At 39.5% G+C, this 11,526-nt stretch overlaps 3 protein-coding genes across 4 annotated transcripts; 1 reads left to right on the forward strand and 2 right to left on the reverse strand.

Annotated features, from left to right (window-relative positions):
* Positions 1 to 286: 286 nt before the first annotated feature.
* LOC128093837 (uncharacterized) lies at positions 287 to 796 on the reverse strand. Its single transcript, XM_052711669.1, has one exon. It carries the CDS (start codon positions 794 to 796, stop codon positions 287 to 289), a length of 510 nt encoding a protein of 169 aa, XP_052567629.1.
* Positions 797 to 1,699: 903 nt separating this feature from the next.
* On the forward strand, positions 1,700 to 5,124 carry LOC120414181 (B-cell CLL/lymphoma 7 protein family member B-A). Its single transcript, XM_039575259.2, has 2 exons — positions 1,700 to 2,354; positions 4,970 to 5,124. Exons 1-2 carry the CDS (start codon positions 1,979 to 1,981, stop codon positions 5,086 to 5,088), a joined length of 495 nt encoding a protein of 164 aa, XP_039431193.1. The 5' UTR covers positions 1,700 to 1,978; the 3' UTR covers positions 5,089 to 5,124.
* A 276-nt stretch (positions 5,125 to 5,400) lies between these two features.
* Positions 5,401 to 9,721, reverse strand: LOC120414154 (endoplasmic reticulum membrane-associated RNA degradation protein-like). Of its 2 annotated transcripts, none has more exons than XM_052710263.1 (4): positions 9,551 to 9,721; positions 8,431 to 9,495; positions 5,781 to 6,132; positions 5,401 to 5,694 (listed from the first exon to the last, which is right to left on the reverse strand). In XM_052710263.1, the coding sequence occupies exons 1-4, from the start codon at positions 9,693 to 9,695 to the stop codon at positions 5,550 to 5,552; spliced, it is 1,707 nt and encodes a 568-aa protein (XP_052566223.1). In that variant the 5' UTR covers positions 9,696 to 9,721; the 3' UTR covers positions 5,401 to 5,549. The 2 variants fall into 2 exon arrangements, with proteins under 2 accessions (XP_052566223.1, XP_052566218.1); XM_052710258.1 differs by having other exon boundaries at positions 8,419 to 9,495.
* Positions 9,722 to 11,526: the final 1,805 nt, after the last annotated feature.

Consider the following 11,526-nt stretch of genomic DNA (forward strand, 5'->3'; position numbering starts at 1 on the left):
CGATGGTTGCTATGCAGTTGTTAGCGGTTGCCACCAAGCTGCTCGCGGTTGCCACCTAACACCCCCGCTCAATCGCGGAGTCCGAGCTTGGTCCGGATCGCTTCGAACTGTCCGCGTGCTCGTCGGCACATGGATCGCCTTCTTGATTGGCTGCCGGTCCACGTTGTAGACCTCGCCCCGCTTGACTCCAACTCACTGTTGATGCCATTCTTCTTACTCCGCTTCAAAACTTCAATCGTCGACGCCAGGTTCTTCACGACTGCCTCAGTGTTCCGTGCGCAGACAATCAAGACGTCCTCGGTGGAATCTGTAATGCGTCCACCAACAGTACTTCTGCCAAACTGTTTACAATGGTCAGGGAACTTACCCGGGGTTCTGCGCTCCTGTTTGCTGCGCCTCGTGACCCTTCTGCTGAGCAGTGGTCACGTTCTGGTTGCGAAGGGAGCGCGCCGGAATGTTCCTCCTCGCCCTCGTCATCCGTCAGCTCAGCAACGACCGGCTGTCGTCCAGACGAATTCTCCACGGCCTCGTCCTGGTCTTCCGTCAGCTCTGCTACGACGTGTTGTAGCTCAGACGGACCAGCGAAGCGCTCCACGACACTCTCGCCATCTGGAACAGCAGCAACAGGCTCCTCCTCAACCGGTTCAGGTTTCTCGTCTCGGAACATCACGTCCGACTTCCTTATCACGGTTCTCGTCTGCTTCGCTGCTAGACTCACCCCGCACGCGCATCGCCTTGGCCAGTTCTTGATCTTGGGAAAGCTCTCCACCATCTCGTCCCTCCAGAGGTTTCTCATGTTCGCCTCCTCAAGGTGGCCAAACCGACGATGCCACAGCTCGTAATCGTCGTTCTTGGATGCCATCGCAGTAGCACGTGTGCCACCAGCTCCATCGTTCCGATAAACATCCAGCGCGTACAATTGGCCAGATCGCCGACCTCCACCAGCCGTAACTCCTGGAACTGCTTCTTCAAGAAGAGCTTTCCAGCGATTCCGACGCGCTCGAACACGTCGCGCAGCGCGTCCCAGGTCTCCTTGGCCGATCGCGCGTCCTTCACGTTATCGAGCTGGTCCTCGGCGATCCGGTTGACCAGCAGATTCCGGCAGCTTCGATCCTTGGCCACCCGTTCCGCCCGCAGCGCTCGCTTCCTCTGCTTATCGTTCGCCGAGTCCGATTCCAACTCCGCCAGTCCCGCCAGGTCCAAGGGCGCTTTGACACAGTGCAGCAGGCCCTTGTCCTCAAGCAGGACCTCCATCCGGAATTTCCAATTTCCATAGTTCGTCCCGTTTAGCAGCCAGATTTTCTCTTCAGCCATCTTCGGAATTTCTTGAGAAAAACTTCTTCAGTGCAAAACGTGACCATAACCTAAAAGGCGGAGCTTTTAATAAAACAATCTTTATTGAAAGAGGTTTAAGAATGGAATGAAAATTATTTCTGGTGACACCTTGCCGGTGTCCTACGATGGTTGCTATGCAGTTGTTAGCGGTTGCCACCAAGCTGCTCGCGGTTGCCACCTAACACTTAGGGCATCAAGAAAAAATTTCCAAAAAAAAAACAAGTGCGAAGTCTCCTTCTGTGATAATCGAAAGCCCCCTCGACGGTAGTCGCACAGACATTCGAAATCATTCTGCAGACAGCCTTACTGCAGATTTTTTGCCAACACGCGCAACCACCCTGGCAGCGCTGTCCGCGCAGCGATTGTAAAATTGACAGACGCCTCGACTCGACACGGAACGGAGTCCATTTTCGCAGAGTGCATTTTCTGGCCGAGCAGAGGAAAATAAACAAAATAGCAGCGTTAAAATCGGTGTCGGTGCGACTGTTCCGGGTTGATCTGTGAAATTTCGGTGTGTTTTTTTCGGGCGTGTGAATCTCGGGGCTGGAACCTGTTCGGAGGAGGCCTCGTGTGTTTCGGGACCCGCTGCCGCTATCGATTTTCGCCACGGAAGCCATCACGGTTTTGAATTTCTCCACCGACCATGTCCCGCAGCGTGAGGGCCGAAACCCGGGCCAGCAAAAAGGACGATGTGAAAAAGTTTATGCTCTCGATGGACCGCGTCCGGCGCTGGGAGAAAAAGTGGGTCACAATCGGCGAAACGTCCATGAAGATCTACAAATGGGTACCGATCTCCAGCAAGGAAAACAAAAAGGGCCAGCAGGGGCTCGGCCATGGCGGGGGTGTGACGACGAACGGTACGAGCGGGGGAGGAGCGGCCACGGTCCCGAACGCGGCCACCGTCAACAGCAACAGTAACAGCAATAGCAGTGAAAACAAGGAAAACAGCCGGAAACCGGGCGGCACCGATTCGAACTCCAACTCGAACTTTGCCCTCACCACCGAGGACTCCAACACCTGTGAGTATTGGCATTAGTTAAACGTGGTGCGATTTGTAAATTTTGTTTTGTAATTATAAACCTTTTTTTTAAATACCTACGACAGAGTTTGACGAAAAATTCATGTTAAATTCAGTAAAATTATGTATCTGCTTTGTAGGTACAATACTTTTCAAACACCTTAGCATTAAATTAAACTGTTTTGTAATGTATTGTTTGTTCGAGTTCGAGTGTTTGTGAGTTGAAAAGTTAAGAAAAATAATCAAATTTTTTAAAATAACAAAAGGATTCAGATGACAGTTTGTTTTCATGCTAATTTGAACATTTTTTGAACCGCTTTTTGAAACTAGCTAGGTAGCTACAGTATGTATAGCTAAAAGAGGAGGACACACCACATTTTTTTCAAAGATGAGCAATTGTCTACGAAATAAGTATTTATTAAATTTTTTGTTGTGCTTCATAAACTGGCTAAATTGTTTTGGGTACCTTCCGAATGCGCAAATAAGTCATTATGCATCATCAGTTTGTCCATATTATGTTCCATGCAAATTTGGCAGCTTTCCATACAAAAACGGGAGACATGCGAAAATTCAAAAATCTGTATCTTTTGAAGAAATTTATTGATCTATTCAATTTGGAATTGCTAATTTCACTGCGACTGGATTAACAAACGTTGAAATAACTTTGAATTCGATATCAAAGTATTGAATAATCGGAATTGGTTCATAAGCTAAGAATCTATCTTGAAATGCGTGAAATTAAAAAAACAGAGACCAAAATCAATAATCATTTAATTTTCAGACAAAGAATTGAAAAAAAAAAGATTCATAAATTTCGAAGTTCAAAAAAATAAATATTTAAAAATCCAAAAATTAGAAAATTCAAGGATTTAGGGATTTAAAAAAAAGATTGTCAAAAGTCCTAAACTCGATGTTTTTAAGGTTTAGGAATAAAAAGAAATAAAATAAAAAAAAAATTAAATCAGTGATTTCAAAAAATTTCAATTTAATAGTTTTGAAACATAGCAATTCAAAAAACAGTATAGACTCGATTATCCGAAGTCTTCGGATAATCGAATCAAGAACAAAAAAAAAATGTGGCGTTACCACCCTTTTTTTCACGATTTTTACTAAGACACCCCCCCCCCCCCCCCTCTCTCTCTCTCTCTCTCTGGGTTAATGCAAATTCTCGGGAAATGGCAGCGATTTTAAATCTATTTTTTTTCTAATCTAATTTAATCTAATCGAACACAAGCGCAGCCAGTCCGAAGAAAGCATCCTGGAAGAACTTTTGGTTAGATTACGCCCCAAGTCCTTTCTTGTCAATATTAATGATTGCATTACATCCGAGTAACCCCGAACATGTATTGCAAAAATTAAAGCGGCCAGGCCTACTGCGTTGCATTAACCGCAGAGACAGATTCTGAGAACGGATCACATTTCACAGAATCAACAGGGGAGGAAGGATGCATGGACATACCGTACCAAACGCTCCGGATCAGTTGTGGTTGGGTTTGTTAGTGTAAATTTGGCAAGTAATTATTATTATTTTAGGAGGGGGAAGAGGAAAGAGAGGGGAGGTGAGGTGGAATTTGGATTAAGGACATGGAGGATGGGGTGGGGTAGGAAGGATATTTCATTTGATAAATAGAATATAATATGAATTATCTAGCAAAAAAACGTATGGAAAGATCTCACCAAGGGTCTCCAAAGCATTCGACAAACCGAATATACATCGAATACGATGCTGTTGCTTCACTAGAGATGCTGTTGCTTCACTAGAACATCATCGTATCCGGGCATCCACGGGTTGTGAACAACTTCTGGCCTTGCCGGAACGGCTGGAACTAAACGGAAAAAAAATTACGCAGAGCTTCACTTTTGTCTTCAGCAAGAAAAAAACATCAGAAACTTTCTTGGAATTTGCCAATGAAAAATAACTCAAAACCGAAGAAAAACGTCAAATTTTCGGCACCGAACAAATTTCACGTTCGATCTCGCGCATGGCTACTTCGATCATTTTAAATCTATTTTTTTTTAAGTTTGCGAGTTTGGCAAACAACTGTCAAACACAATAAAGTGCGAATTTGTTTGTCATAGTTTACTACCTCCTTGCAAAGATAAAAAAATAGGCAAAATGAGGCATTTCTGATACGACAAAAGGATTGAATACCTGTCCAAAGAGTCCAAAGATTGAAAATCTTACAACCCTGACAAAAGATTCATGCAAAAAGAATCACAAATGCGGCTGCTAAAATATTGCAAAATATCTTGGAATCTTTTATCAAATTCCAAGTTTGAAAAAAAAAACTTTGAAATGTTCCAGCTAATTAAAAACCCGTTCAGATAAACGTTAAATTTGTATTCTTAATAGCTTCTACTTGATTTTTAAAGTATTTCATGAAAAAAATTACTTTAACGTGAAAAAAAAACTTTAGCCTACTGGATTTTTTTGTGTTAAAAACTCGGAATAAAAGTTATATTGTGATAAATTTATTAAGGGAACAAATGAATTCAACGATCCAAACCAATAATTTTTCGGACTGCTTTTCAAAACTAATTCTCTCGAGATGATGGTAACAAAATAAGACCCAAAAAACCGGTGCTAAAAATTACATCCCTTTACTTTTGTTGCAGGCTTCTCCCTCGTCAGCGACTCCCAGGGCGCGACCGAGTTCGTGTCGAACATGCCATTTTCAGAGGACTCCAACTCCCAGGGCTCGGACAGCGCTCCAAAGCGGCTGAAAACAGACTAAGCCGGGGGAGTTCATCGTTTCCTCCCCTACTCCCCCCCAACAAACACACACACACCCACACTCTGTTTTGCAAGTAAGTTTCACTCGATCTAACTTTGGTATTTATATACAGAAAACAAAAAGAACGTCGTTCCAAGTTTACGATTAATATTATAAACATAGTAGGGAATCATTGATTTGTACAAACATAACAAATTAAGAGAAGGAGATTGCATCCATTTTTCAGTCTTAGTAATTTTAGTTAAGATTTTTTTTTTCAATGACTACAAAAACAAATTGTGTACAAGATTATAGGACGAAATTTTCAAACACACAGTTCTTACCGTCGTGGACAAGTTTTTTTTGCTTAAAACGCAGCTTTCTCATCGCGTGCTATTTATTTTCGAGGCCAACAATCATTACAAAAGCAACAAGTTTTACATAAAAAGAAAGATAAAACACTTCTGCTCCGGAAACCTCTCTCAGCACAACAGTAGCGTAAGGTTTTGCCTAGTTTTATCGTATAGTTCGCGCCGGGTCGTCTCGTACAGCGGCTGCCAGGCGTTGCTCTTGATGTTAAGATTATTAGCAGCATTTTCCACATATTTTAGAATAAACTTCAAAAACCTGCGAATAATACAAACAAAAATGTATGAACTGTAAATGTGCGCGCGCATTTTTTAAACACAATGGAATAGTTGAGAAAGCCTTACTTTACGAGTTTATCGGCGTCGCGCAGCTCGTCAGCGTGCATTAGGCAGTGAAACGTCCACTTTACGATGGCCAGCACGTGGCGCAAGCCTTGCTGTATCGCGGGAAACATTTGCAGCATCGTTTCGAACGATTTTCTGGCCCGGGAACGAAGTTCGCGATTTTCTAAAGCGCGCAGTCGAAGCGTTAAAGATTCGTTTAAATTTGAGGTGGACTGCCGTAACTTGCAGATTATTCGTTGAAGGTATCCAATAGCTTCTTCCTCCTTGGCTGGTCGATAGAATATCGGAACTCTGTCGTTGGAATCTGCCTGCGGCAGAAAAGGCACATTCCCTACAAGTTTGTCATTTTGGTCTGAAAATGGAAGGTCATTACCAAGGTTGTTAACGATAAAATTATCGAGTTTCGATAACGATAACGATAGTTATATCGTTGTCGTTATTCCGATAATTCTCTCGGCGATAATTTTATCGACGATAACGGACGATAACTTATATTTAATTTATTTCTAAAATTGACTAAAACCAACCAAATTATGTTGAATTTTTAAGCTTCCTCTTGGTATTTTTTTTTTGATAAGTTTCAAAGTATAAATACTAAAAAAATCACAAAGTACTCACATTTTTATAATTTGCAATAAAAAACGAAGTTCACTTTATAGCTGTCGGCCACCATTGCTAGTACCAACCACTAGTGTCTTCCTTTTTAACTACAAGGACTTCGCCGCCCTGTGCTCCTAAATGTTTGGGTACGGCACGGAGCGACGGCGCCGGTTACCCATATTTACATTTAGAATTTTTAGAGCGCCCACGGGATTCGAAACAGCAACCTCTGGATTGTGAGTCCAGTGCGCGGTCCGATTGATCCACACGGGCGGGAATTTGCAATATGTGTTTCGAAATATTGCATACATTTTCACTGTTTTAGAGTTTTTACTGAAATACTTAAATTTTTACAAAATACCGTTTTTTCCCAAAAATACTCAAATTTTTTAGAATACACAATATGGATATCAAACGAAAAGGCCGTAAGAGCCATTGGTAAACAAAGTCCTTTTTGCATCGGTATTTGATCTACTTACGAAAAACCAATATCAAAAATGCTCGAGATTGTTTATCTACACGTCCTTCAAGTGCTTAAAATAAATGAAATTTTGTTTCATTTTCGAGAAAAACGAAAATTAGTGTCAGAGGTCACAGTGGCTCTTACGGCTTTTTGAAAACTCACCCGAGACATGCAAAATTTTGAATCGTTTGATACCCATATTGCGGATTATAAAAATTTTAGTATTTTCGAGAAAATACGGTATTTTGTGAAAATTTTAGTATTTCATTCAAAAATCTCTAAAACAGTAATAAACAAATACATTTAAAATTTCGATGCGTTTGATACCCATATTGCAAATCATAAAAATTTAAATATTTTCGAGAAAATACGGTATTTTGTAAAAATTTGAGTATTTCATTCAAAAAACTCTAAAATAGTTAAAATACATGCAAAATTTCGAATCGTTTGATGCCCATGCGAATTATAATTTTTTTAAGTATTTTCGAGAAAATGAAAAATTTAGTATTTCATTCAAAAAACTCAAAAATAGTTAAAATACATGCAAAATTTCGAATCGTTTGATACCCATATTGAGAATTTTTTTTTAGTATTTTCGAGAAAAACGGTGTTTTTTGAAAATTTTAGTATTTCACTCAAAAATCTCTAAAACAGTTTAAATACATTTAATATTTCAAATCGTTTGATACCCATATTGCGAATTCAATTAATTTGAGTATTTTCGAGAAAATACGGTATTTTGTGAAAATTTGAGTATTTTATTCAAAAAACTCTAAAACAATTAAAATGCACGCAAAATTTCGAATCGTTTGATACCCATATTGTGAATTTTAAATATTTGAGTACTTTCAAAAAAATACGGTATTTTGTGATTTTTTTTTATTATTTACACTTTGAAACTTAGGCCGTTGCAAATATTTTTTGAAGTTTATGTCCCTCGACTCTGACCAAAGTCGAGGGGGGGCAAAAAAATAAAAAAAAGTATAAAAATTTAAATTACGAGCCATGGTTTCAACATTTCAAAGAAAAAAGTGTTTTAAAATGCATTATACACCTGTTCAGTTATTTTGTCATCGTTAGTTTCCAAACTATCTAATTATTGACGAATATTTTACTTTTCGCGAAAAATAAAAAATTTGCGGTGCTGTGCATTGAAATTTCATAAAAATTCTAAACATTTTTAAACAAGCCCAAACATGCTAAATATGATTATCAATACAGAAAAATGCACTTTAGATTGTTTTCAGATGATTAGACTAATATTTTCATGGAAATTTTGAAGTTTTTTGGAAAAATATTTTTTTTCCCCCTGATTCTTAGACCAATTTTTTAAGGGGGGGGGGGGGGGGGGGCGACAAAAATTTTGAAAAAAATATTCGCAACGGCCTTACTATATTATCAAAAAAATATTTGCTGAGAGGAAGCTTTAAAATTCTACCTAATTTGGTTGGTTTGAGTCAATTTTAGAAATATATTAAATTTAAGTCATCGTCGATAAAATTATCGCCGATAGAATTATCGGAATAACGAAAGAACTATCGTTATCGTTAGACGATAATTCTATCGATTAACAACCTTGGTCTTTACATTTGTCCAATTCCAGTTCGCATTCTCGAATTGATTGCTGTAGAACTGCGTTGTGATGGAAGCAACTCTTATATTCAAATCTAGAATCATTGGTTATTATCACATACGATAGCAGCAGGACGCCATTTGTGACTTGCTCGTCAATGTCCGCCCACTGCAGTTCTCCATGGCTTAGTTTATCCCTCAGCCTAGGTCCTCTTATTGCCGATAGTAAATCGTACATTGCCTCTAGCAAATCTATTCGAAAGTAGTCATGCATTCGACTTCGTGCTTCCGTTACCGACTCAAACTCCTCGAATATGGTGTCCATAATTATGTAGTATTCGTCGATTTTGGCGCGGAAATCTCTACCGTAGAGTCCTCCGTACAGAATTCGTAGAAACATTTCAAGTTGAGGTAGGACCATGCAGACGCAGCAATAAAACTGCTTCTCTTTGTACAGAGAAATGCTACGAAGCCAACCAGCCCTTTGAATCTCTTGCAGCTCACTCGAACTCGTCACAGCTTCCTCAAGCAAAGCCACATCAAATCGAGCCAAGTTCATCTTCCTTACCAGCAATTTCGAGTCCTGCAAGCAACTTCTAAACTCAACAACAAATCCCAACTCCTCCAACCTCCGCCCAATCGAGTTCAGCATCTCCACCAAAAAATTCCGATACAACCCGCTCACCTCCCCCTCGCTGGGAAAGCCATGCCACACCAGGTTCCGCAAATTGATCCCATTCGGAGAACCCAGCAGCACGCGCAGCAAGAAGATCGTCGTTTCGCCCAGCAGGGTCGCCAGCGCATCGGTCATGAGAAGGTCGCGGAGCAGGTGGGGAGGGTTGATTCCGCCCGTTTGCGTGAGGAATAAATTGCCCAGCGAGTACTCGACGATCGAGGTCAGTACGAGGAGGTTTGTTAGGGTGCAGGAGCGCTGGGATAGAACGTTGTTCAGCAGATCTAGACGGTTGGTCCATTTGAGATGGTTTGGTGGGGTGATATTGCTGAAGGTTTTTAGAAATTGGTGAAATTTGGGAGTTAATTCTGTACAATACTGGTGCGATAGAGGTTCATTGTGAGACACTGAAAAGTAGTATTTCGTTAGAAATCACTCAATTTGAATTTGATGTTAATTTACCGATATCAGGTTCGAAAAACTGTCGCACTTTATCCCAATCAATGCTGCTGTTTTGAGTCCTGAAATTCAGTGAATTTGCTTCAATACTATCGTTTTCAATCACCAACATAAATCTGATCTCGTCACTGAGGAAAGTGCTAAACATTGCGTTTAAACTATCTTATTCTGATTTTTTTTAAATCTATTACTTTTTATCACGATGGACGTATGTAAACAGGCGATGCAACAAATAAGAATGTTGCATGCAACATAACTCTGTGACGTTGCATTCATATGGATACACTAAAATATATCCTCACATTAAAGTTACGTGAGAAGCTGATAGTATTTTTACTCTATCACCTCCTATCTACGCGATGGCATTAGGCAGGCTAACTTTGCTAGGCGGGATAATTTAGAATTGAATCTACGTGTTTCACATGTAACAGCTAAAGTCAAACGAATAACTCTGAACTAAATTAATTATTGTGTAAAATTGAAAACAACATTTTCTGATCAAGCTCTTATTTGATGAGGCTGTTTATACCATCAAAACAAGATCGAATCTCATTTTTTAAATCCCAATTTGATATTTCGAGAACCGTAAGTCGTAAAAGATTCATCCAAGAATCTTTGAACAAAAAAAATGGACGTAGAATCGATTGGTGAAGTCAACTTTTTGATCATTTTTTCTATGTGCGAATGATTTTTTTTTAATTTATTTATTTTTTTTCATATTATGATTCGAAATTTGATCTCATCATCATATTCCTGAGAGAATTACACATAGGTTTTCAAATTTTGGTATATGTTTTCTTTGCAGCAAACTAGCTTGGAAGGCATAAAAAATCATTACCTTTTATCCTAATAACATAAAGAAAAGAAGCAATTCACGTGATGCTTGGCTGGATGCTGTGGATTCCACGGTCTAATGCGGTGTCGTCTGGAATGGAGCTAAAAACTCCATGTCTGATGAGTCTGTAAATTCCAACTATTGGACTAACATTCCTACCTTTGTTGAACTGCAAGCTTCTTGGGAGGGCGCCGGTATTGACTAATAAAATAGGAATCTTCAGGGGTTAAACGTTAAACATTAAACGGATGATTGACTCCTTCCACTAATCATTTTTTATTTATTGATAAACTTCAGCTGATCTGTCTATAACGGATTAGCAACTCATTTGGCAGTCAACCATGCTTAGGGCATCTGTAGCGCTGGGGTGCAAGTCAAATTTGCACCCGGCTTATGAATACCAAGATCAAATTTGCCACCTTGAAAAAACTCTGTCATCCCTACCGCGGGGGGCAAATGTGGGTTTTTTTTAAATAATTTTTTGCTCTCGTTTACCTTCAAAATCAATAATTTTGCGTTGATTCGTGCCTAGAAATGCTAAAAGTGTATAAAGAATTTCATTCTTCAAAAATGTCGAAAGTTAAACAAAATTGCTACCCGATTTGATTCTCACCAAATTTGCTCCCGAGTCTCCCACTGCGCGTAGCAAAGCAGGTATCAAATTTGATCTCGAGTTCATCTGTAGAAGAAAAATATGTGTCGGTACCTGTCGGGTACTCATTTTCTGATACCCGACAAGTACCGGCAAGCCGGGAGCAAAGTTTTGAATGCGTGTTTCGGAGATTTTTGGATGTCTGCTCTGGTTGGTGAGAGTAAACATGAACAAAAATTCAAAAAATCTGAAATTCAAAAATCCCAAAAAATCAAAAAGTACCAAAATTTAAAAATTCAGAAAATTCTAAAATTCTAAAATTTAATATTATTTTTTAAATTTTGTTACATTTTTTGTATTTTTTTTAATTTAAAAAAAAATATTTATTTTTTTCAATTTTTCTGATTTTTAGGTTTTTATGTTTGATTCGTTTTTTTTCTAGCTTGATTCGATTTTTCCGTGCATAATTCCATTTGATGCGGTAGCAAACAGGCTGAATACCGGGTAGCAAAGTGAAATCCCGAAGAACTGAGAGCAAATTTGCTACCGCGA

The sequence above is a fragment of the Culex pipiens genome, chromosome 1 (assembly GCF_016801865.2).
Source record: "Culex pipiens pallens isolate TS chromosome 1, TS_CPP_V2, whole genome shotgun sequence".
Classification (NCBI taxonomy): domain Eukaryota; kingdom Metazoa; phylum Arthropoda; class Insecta; order Diptera; family Culicidae; genus Culex; species Culex pipiens.

Bases quoted from the DNA above. Each gene is read 5' to 3' on its own strand.
- LOC120414181 (XM_039575259.2), top strand. From the start codon at position 1,979: ATGTCCCGCAGCGTGAGGGCCGAAACCCGGGCCAGCAAAAAGGACGAT. The intron at 2,355-4,969 runs GTGAGTATTGGC...CTTTTGTTGCAG, and splicing joins CACCGAGGACTCCAACACCT to GCTTCTCCCTCGTCAGCGAC.
- LOC120414154 (XM_052710258.1), bottom strand. From the start codon at position 9,695: ATGTTTAGCACTTTCCTCAGTGACGAGATCAGATTTATGTTGGTGATT. The intron at 6,133-8,418 runs GTTGTTAATCGA...TTCCATTTTCAG, and splicing joins GGACAAATGTAAAGACCAAG to ACCAAAATGACAAACTTGTA. The intron at 5,695-5,780 runs GTAAGGCTTTCT...TATTATTCGCAG, and splicing joins GACGCCGATAAACTCGTAAA to GTTTTTGAAGTTTATTCTAA.
- LOC128093837 (XM_052711669.1), bottom strand. From the start codon at position 796: ATGAGAAACCTCTGGAGGGACGAGATGGTGGAGAGCTTTCCCAAGATC.